Source organism: Heterodontus francisci, chromosome 2 (assembly GCF_036365525.1).
Source record: "Heterodontus francisci isolate sHetFra1 chromosome 2, sHetFra1.hap1, whole genome shotgun sequence".
NCBI classification, from domain to species: Eukaryota; Metazoa; Chordata; class Chondrichthyes; order Heterodontiformes; family Heterodontidae; genus Heterodontus; species Heterodontus francisci.
The window spans coordinates 221,573,872-221,593,343 of NC_090372.1; the positions used below are offsets into that span (position 1 = coordinate 221,573,872).

The 19,472-nt window shown below is 49.8% G+C and overlaps 1 protein-coding gene across 4 annotated transcripts in view; it reads right to left on the reverse strand.

Moving 5' to 3' along the window:
- Nucleotides 1–19,472, reverse strand: part of LOC137351620 (tonsoku-like protein) — a 321,657-nt gene that overhangs the window by 8,570 nt on the left and 293,615 nt on the right. For 3 of the 4 annotated variants that reach the window (XM_068016251.1, XM_068016241.1, XM_068016243.1), the window contains 6 exons: nt 14,653–14,731; nt 12,968–13,275; nt 11,174–11,339; nt 8,213–8,388; nt 6,890–6,963; nt 3,508–3,641 (listed from right to left, as the gene is read on the reverse strand). In XM_068016251.1, the coding sequence (XP_067872352.1) occupies nt 3,508–3,641; nt 6,890–6,963; nt 8,213–8,388; nt 11,174–11,339; nt 12,968–13,275; nt 14,653–14,731 (937 nt within the window). Of the gene's footprint in view, nt 1–3,507; nt 3,642–6,889; nt 6,964–8,212; nt 8,389–11,173; nt 11,340–12,967; nt 13,276–14,652; nt 14,732–19,472 lie in introns of those variants that run through there. The other variant, XM_068016254.1, reaches the window with a different exon arrangement.

The following is a 19,472-nucleotide window of genomic DNA, read 5'->3' on the forward strand; positions in this document are numbered from 1 at the left end:
TGTTTAGGATCTGGAATGCACTGTCTGAGAGTGTGGTGGAGGCAGGTTCAGTGAGTGTTTAGGATCTGGAATGCACTGTCTGAGAGTGTGGTGGAGGCAGGTTCAGTGAGTGGTTCAGATCTGGAATGCACTGTCTGAGAGTGTGGTGGAGGCAGGTTCAGTGAGTGTTTAGGATCTGGAATGCACTGTCTGAGAGTGTGGTGGAGGCAGATTCAGTGAGTGTTTAGGATCTGGAATGCACTGTCTGAGAGTGTGGTGGAGGCAGATTCAGTCAGTGTTTAGGATCTGGAATGCACTGTCTGAGAGTGTGGTGGAGGCAGGTTCAGGGAGTGTTTAGGATCAGGAATGCACTGTCTGAGAGTGTGGTGGAGGCAGGTTCAGTGAGTGTTTAGGATCTGGAATGCACTGTCTGAGAGTGTGGTGGAGGCAGGTTCAGTGAGTGTTTAGGATCTGGAATGCACTGTCTGAGAGTGTGGTGGAGGCAGGTTCAGTGAGTGTTTAGGATCTGGAATGCACTGTCTGAGAGTGTGGTGGAGGCAGGTTCAGTGAGTGTTTAGGATCTGGAATGCACTGCCTGAGAGTGTGGTGGAGGCAGGTTCAGCGAGTGTTTAGGATCTGGAATGCACTGTCTGAGAGTGTGGTGGAGGCAGGTTCAGTGAGTGTTTAGGATCTGGAATGCACTGTCTGAGAGTGCGGGGGAGGCAGGTTCAGTGAGTGTTTAGGATCTGGAATGCACTGTCTGAGAGTGCGGGGGAGGCAGTTTCAGTGAGTGTTTAGGATCTGGAATGCACTGTCAGAGTGTGGTGGAGGCAGGTTCAGTGAGTGTTTAGGATCTGGAATGCACTGCCTGAGAGTGTGGTGGAGGCAGGTTCAGTGAGTGTTTAGGATCTGGAATGCACTGTCTGAGAGTGTGGAGGAGGCAGGTTCAGTGAGTGTTTAGGATCTGGAATGCACTGCCTGAGAGTGTGGTGGAGGCAGGTTCAGCGAGTGTTTAGGATCTGGAATGCACTGTCTGAGAGTGTGGAGGAGGCAGGTTCAGTGAGTGTTTAGGATCTGGAATGCACTGTCTGAGAGTGTGGTGGAGGCAGGTTCAGTGAGTGTTTAGGATCTGGAATGCACTGTCTGAGAGTGTGGTGGAGGCAGGTTCAGTGAGTGTTTAGGATCTGGAATGCACTGTCTGAGAGTTTGGTGGAGGCAGGTTCAGCGAGTGTTTAGGATCTGGAATGCACTGTCTGAGAGTGTGGAGGAGGCAGGTTCAGTGAGTGTTTAGGATCTGGAATGCACTGCCTGAGAGTGTGGTGGAGGCAGGTTCAGTGAGTGTTTAGGATCTGGAATGCACTGTCTGAGAGTGTGGTGGAGGCAGGTTCAGTGAGTGTTTAGGATCTGGAATGCACTGTCTGAGAGTGTGGTGGAGGCAGGTTCAGTGAGTGTTTAGGATCTGGAATGCACTGTCTGAGAGTTTGGTGGAGGCAGGTTCAGCGAGTGTTTAGGATCTGGAATGCACTGTCTGAGAGTGTGGTGGAGGCAGATTCAGTCAGTGTTTAGGATCTGGAATGCACTGTCTGAGAGTGTGGTGGAGGCAGGTTCAGGGAGTGTTTAGGATCAGGAATGCACTGTCTGAGAGTGTGGTGGAGGCAGGTTCAGTGAGTGTTTAGGATCTGGAATGCACTGTCTGAGAGTGTGGTGGAGGCAGGTTCAGTGAGTGTTTAGGATCTGGAATGCACTGTCTGAGAGTGTGTGGAGGCAGATTCAGTGAGTGTTTAGGATCTGGAATGCACTGTCTGAGAGTGTGGTGGAGGCAGATTCAGTGAGTGGTTCAGATCTGGAATGCACTGTCTGAGAGTGTGGTGGAGGCAGATTCAGTCAGTGTTTAGGATCTGGAATGCACTGTCTGAGAGTGTGGTGGAGGCAGGTTCAGGGAGTGTTTAGGATCAGGAATGCACTGTCTGAGAGTGTGGTGGAGGCAGGTGCAGTGAGTGTTTAGGATCAGGAATGCACTGTCTGAGAGTGTGGTGGAGGCAGGTTCAGTGAGTGTTTAGGATCTGGAATGCACTGTCTGAGAGTGTGGTGGAGGCAGGTTCAGTGAGTGTTTAGGATCTGGAATGCAGTGTCTGAGAGTGTGGTGGAGGCAGGTTCAGTGAGTGTTTAGGATCTGGAATGCAGTGTCTGAGAGTGTGGTGGAGGCAGGTTCAGTGAGTGTTTAGGATCTGGAATGCACTGTCTGAGAGTGTGGTGGAGGCAGGTTCAGTGAGTGTTTAGGATCTGGAATGCACTGTCTGAGAGTGTGGTGGAGGCAGGTTCAGTGAGTGTTTAGGATCTGGAATGCACTGTCTGAGAGTGTGGTGGAGGCAGGTTCAGTGAGTGCTTAGGATCTGGAATGCACTGTCTGAGAGTGTGGTGGAGGCAGGTTCAGTGAGTGTTTAGGATCTGGAATGCACTGTCTGAGTGTGTGGTGGAGGCAGGTTCAGTGAGTGTTTAGGATCTGGAATGCACTGTCTGAGAGTGTGGTGGAGGCAGGTTCAGTGAGTGCTTAGGATCTGGAATGCACTGTCTGAGAGTGTGGTGGAGGCAGGTTCAGTGAGTGTTTAGGATCTGGAATGCACTGTCTGAGAGTGTGGTGGAGGCAGGTTCAGTGAGTGTTTAGGATCTGGAATGCACTGTCTGAGAGTGTGGTGGAGGCAGGTTCAGTGAGTGTTTAGGATCTGGAATGCACTGTCTGAGAGTGTGGTGGAGGCAGGTTCAGTGAGTGTTTAGGATCTGGAATGCACTGTCTGAGAGTGTGGTGGAGGCAGGTTCAATCATGGTATTCCAAAGAGAACTGGATTCTTATTTGAAGAGAAATAAATTGCAGGGCTCTGGAGAAAAGGCAGGGGAGTGGGTCTAGCTGAGTTGCTCTTGCAGAGACCTGCCATGGAGAGGATGGGCTGAATGGCCTCCTTCTGTGCTGATTCAATGATTCTAAGATTAACTCCAGGTTTCAGTGAGCACATTCTGCTGTCTCCGTCTCGCTGGCAGCTCGGCAGAATAGAGTGTCCATTTTAAACACATTCCCGCCTGATTTGATCCACACTCCCCTGGGCAGAGTGTAACAGGTCACGTCTGGGCAAGCCTGTCATACACTGTTCAAATTGGGCAGCATTTGCTGAAGAAATTCGATGAAGAATTCTTGTCTCTGCTGCAGCCCTTTGATGCTGAATTCTTTTAGAACAGAGAAGATGAAAAAAACCCCCATAAATTTGAAGTGCTCCTTTGAAACATGCAATTAACTACTGAAAAATGTATTCAATTTCCAATTGGCTCAGGAAGGTGAGGAATACAAGGATGGGGGTGTTAGGTGACCACTGACAGGGGGCGAGTCACTTGGAGGCGGGAGGTCATGTGATGGAGACCACCAGGAAGATGCCCCAATCACAGTTGGCAACCCTCGTCTGCCAAGCACAGGTCCCTTCCCTAAAGGATCTCACTTTAAAATAATCTGAGACAAATGCACAGGTTTTCCCAACTGACCTGATAAATCAAGGACTTCCATCCAAGAATTCCTCTCGGCAAACGCTGCCAAGAGAGTCTCCAGCCCGCTGGAACTGATTCCTGAGTTCTGAGATAAGTCAAGGAATGCCAGTGACGGAACTGACGGCAAACACCTACAGGGAGAGGGGAATATATGGTGTGAGTTCCAATGTTCAACACTGGCCCTGTATGGCCAGCAGTCCAAAGAAGTATTTATCACTCCTCAGCTGATCATAAAATGGCAGATTTTATTTGTTCATGGGATGTGGGTGTCACTGACAAGGACAGCATTTACTGACCATCTCTAATTGCCCTTGAAGTGCCATTTCAGAGGGCAGTTAAGAGTTAACCACATTGCCCCATGTAGGCCAGACCAGGTAAGGACAGCAGATTTCCTTCCTTAAAGGATATTAGTGAACCAGATAGGCTTTAACAACAATTAACAATGGTTTCATGGTCAACATTAGACTCGCTTTTCTTAATTCCAGATTTATTGATTGAGTTCATATTTCACCAACTACTGAGGTGGGATTCGAACCCAGAGCATTAGACTGGGGGTCAGGATTACTGGTCCGGTGAAACTACCACGAGACAAGTCAGGATACAGATATCTCCCAGCGAGAGAGGGAGGGGCTGGGAGACACCAGTGTACAGATATCGCCCTGAGAGAGAGGGAAGGACTGAGAGACACTAGTCAGTGTACAGATATCTCCCTGAGAGAGAGGGACTGAGAGACACCAGTCAGTGTATAGATATCTCACTGAGAGGGACTGAGAGACACCAGTGTACAGATATCTCCCGAGATTAGAGGCGGGCATGAGAGACACCAGTGTACAGATATTGCCCTGAGATAGAGGGGGGACTGAGAGACACCATTGTACAGATATCTCCCTGAGATAGAGGGAGGACTGAGAGACACCAGTGTACAAATATCTCCCTGAGATAGAGGGAGGACTGAGAGACACCAGTGTACAGATATCTCCCTGAGAGAGAGGGGGGACTGAGAGACAACAGTGTACAAATATCTCCTTGAGATAGAGGGAGGACTGAGAGACACCAGTGTACAGATATCTCCCTGAGAGAGAGGGGGGACTGAGAGACACCAGTGTACAAATATCTCCCTGAGATAGAGGGGGGACTGAGAGACACCAGTGTACAGATATCTCCTTGATAGAGAGGGGGGACTGAGAGACACCAGTGTACAGATATCTCCCTGAGAGAGAGGGGGGACTGAGAGACACCAGTGTACAGATATCTCCCTGAGAGAGAGGGGGGACTGAGAGACACCAGTGTACAGATATCTCCCTGATAGAGAGGGGGGACTGAGAGACACCAGTGTACCAATATCTCCCTGAGAGAGAGGGGGGACTGAGAGACACCAGTGTACAGATATCTCCCTGATAGAGAGGGGGGACTGAGAGACACCAGTGTACAGATATCTCCCTCATAGAGAGGGGGGACTGAGAGACACCAGTGTACAAATATCTCCCTGAGAGAGAGGGAGGACTGAGAGACACCAGTGTACAAATATCTCCCTGATAAAGAGGGGGGACTGAGAGACACCAGTGTACAAATATCTCCCTGAGAGAGAGGGGGGACTGAGAAACACCAGTGTACAGATATCTCCCTGAGAGAGAGGGGGGACTGAGAGACACCAGTGTACAGATATCCCCCTGAGAGAGAGGGGGGACTGAGAGACAACAGTGTACAGATAGCTCCCTGATAGAGAGGGGAGACTGAGAGACACCAGTGTACAGATATCTCCCTGATAGAGAGGGGGGACTGAGAGATACCAGTGTACAAATATCCCCCTGAGAGAGAGGGGGGACTGAGAGACAACAGTGTACAGATAGCTCCCTGATAGAGAGGGGAGACTGAGAGACACCAGTGTACAAATATCTCCCTGAGATAGAGTGGGGACTGAGAGACACCAGTGTACAGATATCTCCCTGATAGAGAGGGGGGACTGAGAGATACCAGTGTACAAATATCTCCCTGAGATAGAGGGAGGACTGAGAGACACCAGTGTACAGATATCTCCCTGATAGAGAGGGGGGACTGAGAGACACCAGTGTACAAATATCTCCTTGAGAGAGAGGGGGGACTGAGAGACACCAGTGTACAAATATCTCTCTGAGAGAGAGGGAGGACTGAGAGACACCAGTGTACAGATATCTCCCTGAGATAGAGGGAGGACTGAGAGACACCAGTGTACAAATATCTCCCTGATAGAGAGGGGGGACTGAGAGACACCAGTGTACAGATATCTCCTTGATAGAGAGGGGGGACTGAGAGACACCAGTGTACAGATATCTCCCTGATAGAGAGGGGGGACTGAGAGACACCAGTGTACAAATATCTCCTTGATAGAGAGGGGGGACTGAGAGACACCAGTGTACATATATCTCCCTGATAGAGAGGGGGGACTGAGAGACACCAGTGTACAGATATCTCCTTGATAGAGAGGGGGGACTGAGAGACACCAATGTACAGATATCTCCCTGATAGAGAGGGGGGACTGAGAGACACCAGTGTACAAATATCTCCCTGATAGAGAGGGGGGACTGAGAGACACCAGTGTACAAATATCTCCCTGAGATAGAGGGGGGACTGAGAGACACCAGTGTACAGATATCTCCCTGAGAGAGAGGGGGGACTGAGAGACACCAGTGTACAGATATCTCCCTGAGAGAGAGGGGGGACTGAGAGACACCAGTGTACAAATATCTCCCTGATAAAGAGGGGGGACTGAGAGACACCAGTGTACAGATATCTCCCTGAGAGAGAGGGGGGACTGAGAGACACCAGTGTACAAATATCTCCCTGATAAAGAGGGGGGACTGAGAGACACCAGTGTACAGATATCTCCCTGAGAGAGAGGGGGGACTGAGAGACACCAGTGTACAAATATCTCCCTGAGAGAGAGGGGGGACTGAGAGACACCAGTGTACAGATATCTCCCTGATAGAGAGGGGGGACTGAGAGACACCAGTGTACAAATATCTCCTTGATAGAGAGGGGGGACTGAGAGACACCAGTGTACATATATCTCCCTGATAGAGAGGGGGGACTGAGAGACACCAGTGTACAGATATCTCCTTGATAGAGAGGGGGGACTGAGAGACACCAATGTACAAATATCTCCCTGAGAGAGAGGGGGGACTGAGAGACACCAGTGTACAAATATCTCCCTGATAGAGAGGGAGGACTGAGAGACACCAGTGTACAGATATCTCCCTCGATTGTATGAGCCATCAGATCAGTAGAGGCTGTTTGAAACCAAGTTGTTCTTTCTCTGTGCACGAAGGAACTGGCATTACTGCTACCCAGCAATTTTACAAAAGTGCAATTATGGTAAAATCTGATGATCAATCGGATTTACCTGGCAAAATCACTGATCGAATCATCTGTCAAAGAGTTTTCAGAAAGATTAAGATGAGTCAGAATGCAGCCCTCCTGGATTGGAGGAAATAATATTCAGGTTAATGAAACATGGAAATACACCGTTTCTGAGGAGCTTAGTTAGAGAATCCAACTCCACAGCAGCAGGCGCTATTGAGGAATCTCCAGCTCACCCCTCTGCTCTTTCCCTCAGGAGAGTCTGAGCTCACTCTGTGGGGGTTCTTTCATCTCAGAAGTGCAGTAATGTACCAGATGTGTTTTTAACAACAATCTGACAGCTTCTTGGTCACTTTTACTGATGTAAGCTTTTTATTTTAAATGACTTCACCTTTTCAAAAAGCTGGTGGTACCTGCACATTCTCTGGGTCATACATTCAGGTGTCAGGATTAATCGTGCTATAACATTGTCACTACATGGCTGGACCCCCAGAATGATCATCACATGTTGAAATCACATCACCGTTTCTAATCCATGTCCGAGATTCAGTCCGAATGTCAAATTTCCTTCATTTGGGAGACAGCGATGTGACTTTCCCAGTTGTACTCAGGTCTCCTGAGTATAATCTCTGCTCATGTTAATCTCATTCACATTTTTTTATTCACTCACAGGATGTGAATGTTGATGGAAAAGTCAGCATTTGTTGCCCATCACGATAACAACTGAATGTCTTGCTCGGCCATTTCAGAGGTCAGTTAGGAGTTAACCACATTGCTGTGGGTCTGGATTCACATGTAGGCCAGACCAGGTAAGGACGGCAGATTTCCTTCCCTAAAGGACATTAGTGAACCAGTTGGGTTTTTATAACAATTGATGGTAGTTTGCTGGCACCATTACTGAGACTAGCTTTCAATTCCTGATTCATTTAATTCACTGAATTTCAATTCCCCCAGCTGTCATGGTGGGATTTGAACTCATGTCTCGGAGCATCTGGTACGTGACTGCACAGTCCTGCCTGTATGCGACTCCTGTCCCAAGCCAATGTGGGTCCTCTGGATTACTAGTCCAGTAACATAAACATTACCAGACATGTAGAGATCCACCGCAATCCCATCTAACTGGGATAGTCACATTGAGTGAGTGAGTAAACTCTGGGCAATGACAAGGACACAGCAGCCTCCTCCTCACTTGCCCTGGGGTTTCTCCCAACAGTGTGTGACTGCACGGGGCACATGAGAAGCAGGACTTGGAGAAACAGGAGTCACAAACGGGGGACGAAAAGTGCCCCAACCGCAGCTTAACTTTCCTCTTGGCTATCAACAGAGCAAAGATCGCCCCTGATATTTGGGACCATTTTGGACTGACCTGGGTGAGGTATTTTACAATCAGTTCAACAAATGGCCTGTCCTCCTGGTTACCAAGGACTGATGAGATCTCGAGACGAGAAAGGACGTCATGGGGGAGATTCTTCAGAAGAAGCTGTATGCCTTTGAAGCCCAGGTCATTGTGGGACAGGATCAATGTCTTCAGGTGTCTGGATCCTGAGTGAATAAAGAGCAGATTGCTGAGCAGGTATGTAGATTGAAAAGTACAGCACCTCAGACAGGTTATTATTTCACTTCACATACCTGTTCATGGAGAACTACAGCTAACTACCAGCAGAAAAGAATAACTGTTTTTATAATTCTTTCATGGGATGTGGGCGTCGCTGGCTCGGTCCACATTTGTTACCCATCCCTAATTGTTCCTGAACTGAGTGTCTTGCGAGGCCATTTCAGAGGGCAGTGAAGAGTCAATCACATTGTGGGTCTGGAGTCACATGTAGGTCAGACCAGGTAAGGACAGCAGATTTCCTTCCCGAAAGGACGTTAGTGAACCAGATGGGGTTTTTATGACAATCGACAATAGTTACATGGCAACATTTTTTGTATTCCTGATTTTAATCTGATTAATTAATTGAATTTTAGTAATTGATTGAATTTAAATTCTACCAGCTGCCATGGAGAGCTTTGAACTCGGCTCACCAGGGCATTAGCCTGGATCTCTGGACTACCAGTCCAGGGACATTCTATTACGTCACAACCTCCCCTGTAAGCTACTGCATAACTAATCCATTAATAGATAAAAACATAACTAGAGCATCCTACTGAGAATATCAATCGCCTCACGCAATACACATTTAAGACTGAAAGACATCATTGCTTTCACGTCAGTAAACCTGCTGTGGCTCAGCGGGTAAAACTCTCACGCCCGAGTCCAAAGGTTCCGGTTTCAAGTCCCACTGTATAGACATTAACCCAGAATCCAGCCTGATGCTCCCCGTGCAGTACAGGGAGTACAGCAATGTCGGAGGGTCAGTACTGAGGGAGTGCTGCACTGTCGGAGGGTCAGTACTGAGGGAGCACTGCACTGCCGGAGGGTCAGTACTGAGGGAGTACAGCAATGTCGGAGGGTCAGTACTGACGGAGTGCTGCACTGTCGGAGGGTCAGTACTAAGGGAGTGCTGCACTGTCGGAGGGTCAGTACTGAGGGAGTGCTGCACTGTCGGAGGGTCAGTACTGAGGGAGTACTGCACTGTTGGAGGGTCAGTACTGAGGGAGTGCTGCACTGTCGGAGGGTCAGTACTGAGGGAGTGCCGCACTGTGGGAGGGTCAGTACTGAGGCAGTGCCACACTGTTGGGGGGTCAGTACTGAGTGAACGCTGCACTGTCAGAGGGTCAGTACTGAGGGAGTGCCGCACTGTTGGGGGGTCAGTACTGAGGGAACGCTGCACTGTCGGAGGGTCAGTACTGAGGGAACACTGCACTGTCGGAGGGTCAGTACTGATGGAACGCTGTACTGTCGGAGGGTCAGTACTGAGGAAACGCTGCACTTTCGGAGGGTGAGTACTGAGGAAGTGCTGCACTGTGGGAGGGTCAGTACTGAGAGAGTGCTGCACTGTCGGAGGGTCAGTACTGAGAGAGTGCCGCACTGTGGGAGGGTCAGTACTGAGGGAGTGCAGCACTGTGGGAGGGTCAGTACTGAGGGAGTGCTGCACTGTGGGAGGGTCAGTACTGAGGGAGTGCTGCACTGTCAGAGGGTCAGTACTGAGGGAGTGCAGCACTGTGGGAGGGTCAGTACTGAGGGAGTGCTGCACTGTGGGAGGGTCAGTACTGAGGGAGTGCTGCACTGTAGGAGGGTCAGTATGAGAGAGTGCTGTACTGTCGGAGGGTCAGTACTGAGGGAGTGCTGCACTGTCGGAGGGTCAGTACTGAGGGAGAGCTGCACTGTGGGAGGGTCAGTACTGAGGGAGTGCAGCACTGTGGGAGGGTCAGTACTGAGGGAGTGCTGCACTGTCGGAGGGTCAGTACTGAGAGAGTGCTGCACTGTCAGAGGGTCAGTACTGAGGGAGTGCTGCACTGTCGGAGGGTCAGTACTGAGAGAGTGCTGTACTGTCGGAGGGTCAGTATGAGGGAGTGCTGCACTGTCGGAGGGTCAGTACTGAGGGAGTGCTGCACTGTCGGAGGGTCAGTACTGAGGGAGTGCTGCACTGTCGGAGGGTCAGTACTGATGGAACGCTGTACTGTCGGAGGGTCAGTACTGAGGGAGTGCTGTACTGTCGGAGGGTCAGTACTGAGGGAGTGCTGCACTGTCGGAGGGTCAGTACTGAGGGAGTGCTGCACTGTCGGAGGGTCAGTACTGAGGGAGTGCTGCACTGTCGGAGGGTCAGTTTGAGGGAGTGCTGTACTGTCGGAGGGTCAGTACTGAGGGAGTGCTGCACTGTCGGAGGGTCAGTTTGAGGGAGTGCTGTACTGTCGGAGGGTCAGTACTGAGGGAGTGCTGTACTGTCGGAGGGTCAGTACTGAGGGAGTGCTGCACTGTCGGAGGGTCAGTACTGAGGGAGTGCTGCACTGTCGGAGGGTCAGTTTGAGGGAGTGCTGTACTGTCGGAGGGTCAGTACTGAGGGAGTGCTGTACTGTCGGAGGGTCAGTACTGAGGAGTGCTGCACTGTACGAGATACCATCTTTCAAATGAGAGTCACTTTGAAGGTTAAACCAACATGCTGCCTGTTACAATTTATTGTTGGATGATGAAGTCCATTCAGCCCATCTTAATTCATCCATGCTGAGCGATCTGAATGTACCCACCAGGTCTCTATCCCCGGGCATGTCTGCTTCCAGTCTGGGAGTTTATTCTGTGAGCCAGTCACTTTGTGAAGAATTTCCTAACACCAGTTGTACTATTTTGAACCTGTGTTGCCTTATTCTACCCCTAGCTGTGAAATGATTTCTGATGTGCTGAGGTGGGGAAAGGTGTATAGAAATGCGAGTTTTGTCTGGGTTGTACCTTTCATTATGAAACTCAGTGCGAAATGCTGCAGGAACTTGGCTGTGAGGCTGCAGGCCTGGAGTTTGAGCGTGCTCAGTACCGGACAGGATCTGACAAGTGAGGCTATGAACTGAGAGCTGCTGTCACCCAGGGGATTGAGGCTGAGGTTCAACTCCTCCAGATTCTGAAACATAAAGAAACCAGTCACATATCTTTGCAGTGAACTGTTTTAATTCTAAACTAATGAACAGTGCTGCACCGACTTCCGACTCGCGTGCATCAACTGTGTGTCCAGATCAAGACCTGCTTCTACTTGAACCCAATGCTCGGACTCAATTACTCAGGACCCCATTCCTTCTACACTTTCAAAATGTAAACCATTATTTCCCCAGTTGGAACATGGAAACAGGGCGTTCGGCAATAACCAGTCAAAGGTACGGTGGTACATCTCTATTTTACTGGACTAGTTATCCAGAGCAAAAACAGAAAGTTCTGGAAATACTCAGCAGGTCTGACAGCATCTGTGGAGAGAGAATCAGAGTTAACCTTTCAGGTCAGTGATTTTTCATCATTTCTGCTCAGTACTTTCAGCTTTTTCTGTTTTCGTTTCAGATTTCCATTATCCGCAGTATTTTGCTTTTCTGCCAGTAATCCAGAGATCAGGCGTTCAAATCCCAGCAATGGTAGTTTGAGGATTTTAATTTAACAAATAATCTGGCGGTGAAAAGCTGGTCTCATTAAAAGTGCCCACGAAGCCGTGGGATCGTTAATAAAAACCCATCTGGTTCACTAATGTCCTTTCGGGAAGGAAATCTGCTGTCCTTACCCGGTCTGGCCTACATGTGACTGCAGACCCACTGCAATGTGGTTAACTTCTGTGTCCTCTGAAATGGCCTAACAAGCCACTCAGTTCAAGGGCAATTAGGGATGGGTAATGAATGCTGGCCTGGCCAGTCGCACCCACATCCCGGGAATAAATTAAACTGTAGAGTTTCTTTAAACCAATCTGGAAATAAAAAGCTGGTCTCAGTAAAGGTGAGCATTAATACAAGAAACAGAGAGAGGGGCAGCTCAACAGAATGAGATCACTGTTTTAGATCACACTATTGAGTTCGGACTGCTGAACAGAGCATTGAGAAACATGTACTGCACCAACACTGGGCTTGTAGTCCCTGGAGTTTAGAAGGTTTAGGATCTGATCAAGGTGTTTACCTTAGAATCATGGAATGATACGGCACAGAAAGAGGCCATTCAGCCTTCACCCCGGGACAGCTCTTTGAAAGAGCTGTTAATTTACTCTATCAAAATTCTTCATGATTTTAAACACCTCTATTAAATCTCTCCCGAACCTTCTCTGCTCCAAGAAGAACAACCCCAGCTTCTCCACTCCCTCATCACTGGGACCATTCTAGTAAAGCTCCTTCGTTCTTTTGATTAAGGGAGTTGATAGGGTCGTTAGAGAAACTATTTCACCTGGTGGGGGGAGTCTAGAACAAGGGGGCAGAACCTCCAAATTGAGCCAGACCATTCGGGGGTGATGTTAGGAAGCATTTCTTCACACAATGGGGAGTGGGAATTTGGAACTCTCTCCCCCAAAGAGGCTGAGTGTCAATTGAAATTTTCAAGACTGAGATTGATAGACGATCGTTGGGTAAGAATATCGAGGGATAAGGAGCTGAGGAAGGTAAATAGAGTTGAGATGCAAATCAGCCACAATCTAACTGAATGGTGGAACAGGCTCGAGGGGATGAATGGCCTCCCCTGCTGCGATTGGGCATTCATTATCATTCAATTGTTGGCTACGTATTAAACCTGAAAGGGGGTGTCCCTGGAGAGTCTGGTGGCATCGCAGAGCTTCCTCAGGCCATCGTGTGTGATGTGATTGGATGAGAGGTCCAGCAGCGTCAGGTTGGGCATGGTCACTAGGCTGGCCAGCAGCTCGTCCATGGCTTCATCTCCAAGGCGGTTAGCGGAGAGGTGGAGCTCGCGGGTGACCGTCTGTAGCTTGAGTGCCCGCAGGATCGGGGTCAGGTTCTCCTTGGTCAAGGACAGGTTGGATAAATCGATTGAGGAGCCATTTTCCTGCAGTTGGAGGATCTTTGACAGAGAAGGATCCTCAGCTAAAGGGAATCAAACACAAGATTATAACACCAAACTACACTGCCCTGTCTTTTTATAAAACTCATTCACACGATTGGAGTTTAATCCGGACAAATGTGAGGTAATGCATTTTGGAAGGTCTAATGCAGGTGGGAGGTATGCAGTAAATGGCAGAACCCTTAGGAGTATTGACAGGCAGAGAGATCTGGGCGTACAGGTCCACAGGTTACTGAAAGTGGCAACGCAGGTGGATAAGGTAGTCAAGAAGGCATACGGCATGCTTGCCTTCATCAGTCGGGGCACAGAGTATAAAAATTGGCAAGTCATGCTGCAGCTGTACAGAACCTTATTTGGGCCACACTTAGAATATTGCGGACAATTCTGATCGCCACACTACCAGAAGGACGTGGAGGCTTTGGAGAGGGTACAGAGGAGGTTTACCAGGATGTTGTCTGATCTGGAGGGCATTAGCTATGAGGAGAGATTGGATAAACTCGGATTGTTTTCACTGGAACGACGGAGGTGGAGGGGCGACATGATAGAGGTTTACAAAGTTATGAGTGGCATGGACAGAGTGGATAGTCAGAAGCTTTTTCCTAGGGTGGAAGAGTCAGTTACTAGGGGACATAGGTTTAAGGTGAGAGGGGCAAAGTTTAGAGGGGATGTGCGAGGCAAGTTCTTTACACAGAGGGTGGTGAGTGCCTGGAACCTGCTGCCGGGGGAGGTGGTGGAAGCAGGTACGATAGTGACATTTAAGAGGCATCTTGACAAATATATGAATAGGATGGGAATAGAGGGATATGGACCCCGGAAATGCAGAAGGTTTTAGTTCAGACAGGCATCAAGATCAGTGCAGGCTTGGAGGGCCGAATGGCCTGTTCCTGTGTTGTACTGTTCTTTGTTCTTTTGGATGTGGGTGTCACTGGCTAGGCCAATATTTATTGCCCATCCCTAATTGCCCTTGAGAAGGTGGTGGTGAGCTGCCTTCTTGAACCGCTGCAGTCCATTTGGGGTAGGTACACCCACAATGCTGGTGGAAGGGAGTTTCAGGATTTTGACCCAGTGACAGTGAAGGAACAGCGATATAGTTCCAAGTCAGGATGGTGTGTGACTTGGAGGGGAACTTGCAGGTGGTGGTGTTCCCATGTATTTGCTGCCCTCATCCTTCCAGTTGATAGAGGTCTTGGGTTTGGAAGGTGCTGTTGATGGAGCCTTGGGGAATTGCTGCAGTGCATCTTATAGATGGTACACACAGTGCAGATACTCTCACGCTCTATGTTATTCCGTGTGCAATATACCCTCATTATTCCCACTGCATTCTCCTAGAGTCATAGAGAGTCAAAGAATCATTGTGGCACAGGAGGTGGCAATTCGGCCCATTGATTATATCTGCTTACCCAGCGCCAAGCTATGACAGGCTCTCTTGTAACTTTCAGAGATTGGAGGCAGGTCCCAGGACAGCACCTCAGCCAGGACCTGAAAAATATGCCACAGACTCCTCAACATATTCATCTCTTATTGATTCAAGGAGTGCCATTCGTATCAGAGCATGCTGCATCTCTTTAAACAGACAAATACTGTAAATACTGCAACTCTCAGTCTGTACCCAAAAACTGCCCTCTTCAGTTCAGTGGGAGACTCTTACACACGAACATATTCTCCCCCTTTACTAATACAATCTTATCCAATTTCCAGTAATTCCACACGACAACAGTGACTACACTTCATTGGCTGTGAAGTACTTTTAGACGTCCTGAGGTCGTGAAATGTTTCTCTACAGAAATGTTTTTCTCTTGTTTTTTCTCGCGAGGGATGATAAGGAAGTGGCAGAATACTGTAGAGATGGGAGAACACCAGCACCCTGGTGTAATTCTCAAATAGTTTTACCAAATGCCTTTCTCCCAACCAGCTTTCCGTATGTAGGAACAGTAGGAGACCATTCAGCCCCTCCAGCCTGTTCTGCACTTCACTTAGATCACGGCTGATCTGCATCTTAACTTTATTTTCTTGCCTTTCCTCGATAAACTCAGCAAAACAAATCCATCATTCTCAGTCCTCAAATTTTCAACTGATCCCCAGCACCCACAGCTGTTTGTGGGAGAGAGTTCCAGATTCCCACTGCCCTTTGTGTGAAGATGTGCTTCCTGACATCACCCCTGAACATCCTGGCTCGAATTTGTAGGTTATTCACCCTTGATACGGACTCCCCCCACCAGAGGAAATAGTTTATCCATCTACCTGATTAACTCCTTTAATCATCGTAAACCCTTCTATTAGATCGCCGCTTAATCTTCTATACTCAGGAATACAAGCCGGGTCTGCGCAACCTGACCTCATAATTTAACCCTTTTAGCCCTGGAATCATTCTGGTCAATCTGTGCTGCCCCCTCACCAAGGCCAATATATCCTTCCTGAGCAGCGAGGCCCAGAATTGAACACAGTCACTCCGGATGGAGTCTGACCGGAACTGAACACAGTCACTCCGGATGGAGTCTGACCGGAACTGAACACAGTTACTCCGGATGGGGTCTGACCGGAACTGAACACAGTTACTCCGGATGGAGTCAGACCGGAACTGAACACAGTCACTCCGGATGGGGTCTGACCGGAACTGAACACAGTTACTCCGGATGGAGTCTGACCGGAACTGAACACAGTCACTCCGGATGGGGTCTGACCGGAACTGAACACAGTTACTCCGGATGGAGTCTGACCGGAACTGAACACAGTTACTCCGGATGGGGTCTGACCGGAACTGAACACAGTTACTCCGGATGGAGTCTGACCGGAACTGAACACAGTTACTCTGGATGGAGCCTGACCGGAACTGAACACAGTCACTCCGGATGGAGTCTGACCGGAACTGAACACAGTTACTCTGGATGGAGCCTGACCGGAACTGAACACAGTTACTCCGGATGGAGTCTGACCGGAACTGAACTCAGTTACTCTGGATGGAGCCTGACCGGAACTGAACACAGTTACACCGGATGGAGTCTGACTGGAACTGAACACAGTTACTCCGGATGGAGTCTGACCGGAACTGAACACAGTTACTCTGGATGGAGCCTGACCGGAACTGAACACAGTCACTCCAGATGGGGTCTGACCGGAACTGAACACAGTCACTCCGGATGGAGTCTGACCGGAACTGAACACAGTTACTCCGGATGGAGCCTGACCGGAACTGAACACAGTCACTCCGGATGGAGTCTGACCGGAACTGAACACAGTTACTCCGGATGGAGTCTGACCGGAACTGAACACAGTTACTCTGGATGGAGCCTGACCGGAACTGAACACAGTCACTCCGGATGGAGTCTGACCGGAACTGAACACAGTTACTCTGGATGGAGCCTGACCGGAACTGAACACAGTTACTCCGGATGGAGTCTGACCGGAACTGAACACAGTTACTCCGGATGGAGTCTGACCGGAACTGAACACAGTTACTCCGGATGGAGTCTGACCGGAACTGAACACAGTTACTCCGGATGGGGTCTGACCGGAACTGAACACAGTTACTCCGGATGGAGTCTGACCGGAACTGAACACAGTCACTCCGGATGGAGTCTGACCGGAACTGAACATAGTCACTCCGGATGGGGTCTCACCGGAACTGAACACAGTTACTCCGGATGGAGTCTGACCGGAACTGAACACAGTTACTCCGGATGGAGTCTGACCGGAATTGAACACAGTCACTCCGGATGGGGTCTGACCGGAACTGAACATAGTCACTCCGGATGGGGTCTGACCGGAACTGAACACAGTCACTCCGGATGGAGTCTGACCGGAACTGAACACAGTTACTCCGGATGGAGTCTGACCGGAACTGAACACAGTTACTCCGGATGGGGTCTGACCGGAACTGAACACAGTTACTCCGGATGGAGTCTGACCGGAACTGAACACAGTTACTCTGGATGGAGCCTGACCGGAACTGAACACAGTTACTCCGGATGGAGTCTGACCGGAACTGAACACAGTTACTCTGGATGGAGCCTGACCGGAACTGAACACAGTTACTCCGGATGGAGTCTGACCGGAACTGAACACAGTTACTCGGGATGGAGTCTGACCGGAACTGAACACAGTTACTCCGGATGGAGTCTGACCGGAACTGAACACAGTTACTCCGGATGGGGTTTGACCGGAACTGAACACAGTTACTCCGGATGGAGTCTGACCGGAACTGAACACAGTTACTCCGGATGGGGTCTGAGCGGAACTGAACACAGTTACTCAGGATGGAGTCAGACCGGAACTGAACACTGTTACTCCGGATGGAGTCTGACCGGAACCGAACACAGTCACTCCGGATGGAGTCTGACCGGAACTGAACACAGTTACTCCGGATGGGGTCTGACCGGAACTGAACACAGTTACTCCGGATGGAGTCTGACCGGAACTGAACACAGTCACTCCGGATGGAGTCTGACCGGAACTGAACATAGTCACTCCGGATGGGGTCTCACCGGAACTGAACACAGTTACTCCGGATGGAGTCTGACCGGAACTGAACACAGTTACTCCGGATGGAGTCTGACCGGAATTGAACACAGTCACTCCGGATGGGGTCTGACCGGAACTGAACACAGTCACTCCGGATGGAGTCTGACCGGAACTGAACATAGTCACTCCGGATGGGGTCTGACCGGAACTGAACACAGTCACTCCGGATGGGGTCTGACCGGAACTGAACATAGTCACTCCGGATGGGGTCTGACCGGAACTGAACACAGTCACCCCGGATGGGGTCTGACCGGAACTGAACACAGTTACTCCAGATGGAGTGTGACCGGAACTGAACACAGTCACTCCAGATGGAGTCTGACCGGAACTGAACACAGTCACTCCAGATGGGGTCTGACCGGAACTGAACACAGTCACTCCGGATGGAGTCTGACCGGAACTGAACACAGTTACTCCGGATGGAGTCTGACCGGAACTGAACACATTCACTCCGGATGGAGTCTGACCGGAACGGAACACAGTTACTCCGGATGGAGTCTGACCGGAACTGAACACAGTTACTCCGGATGGTGTCTGACCGGAACTGAACTCAGTTACTCTGGATGGAGTCTGACCGGAACTGAACACAGTTACTCCGGATGGAGTCTGACCGGAACTGAACACAGTCACTCCGGATGGGGTCTGACTGGAACTGAACACAGTCACTCCGGATGGAGTCTGACCGGAACTGAACACAGTTACTCTGGATGGAGCCTGACCGGAACTGAACACAGTTACTCCGGATGGGGTCTGACCGGAACTGAACACAGTCACTCCGGATGGAGTCTGACCGGAACTGAACACAGTTACTCCGGATGCAGTCTGACCGGAACTGAACATAGTCACTCCAGATGGGGTCTGAGCGGAACTGAACACAGTTACTCCTGATGGAGTCTGACCAGAACTGGACACAGTTACTCCGGATGGGGTCAGACCGGAACTGAACACAGTCACTCCGCATGGAGTCTGACCGGAACTGAACTCAGTTACTCCTGATGGAGTCTGACCAGAACTGGACACAGTTACTCCGGATGGGGTCAGACCGGAACTGAACACAGTTACTCCGCATGGAGTCTGACCGGAACTGAACTCAGTTACTCCGGATGGGGTCCGACCGGAACTGAACACAGTTACTCCGGATGGAGTCTGACCGGAACTGAACACAGTTACTCCGGATGGGGTCTGAGCGGAACTGAACACAGTTACTCCGGATGGAGTCAGACCGGAACTGAACACTGTTACTCCGGATGGAGTCTGACCGGAACCGAACACAGTTACTCCAGATGGAGTCTGACCGGAAATGAACACAGTTACTCCGGATGGAGTCTTTCCGGAACTGAGCACAGTTACTCCGGATGGTGTCTGACCGGAACTGAACACAGTTACTCCAGATGGTGTCTGACCGGAACTGAACACAGTTACTCCAGATGGAGTCAGACCGGAACTGAACACAGTCACTCCGGATGGAATCTGACCGGAACTGAACACAGTCACTCCGGATGGAGTCTGACCGGAACTGAACACAGTCAATCCAGATGGAGTCTTTCCGGAACTGAGCACAGTTACTCCGGATGGAGTCTGACCGGAACTGAACACAGTTACTCCAGATGGAGTCAGACCGGAACTGAACACAGTTACTCCGGATGGAGTCTGACCAGAACTGGACACAGTTACTCCGGATGGAGTCTGACCGGAACTGAAC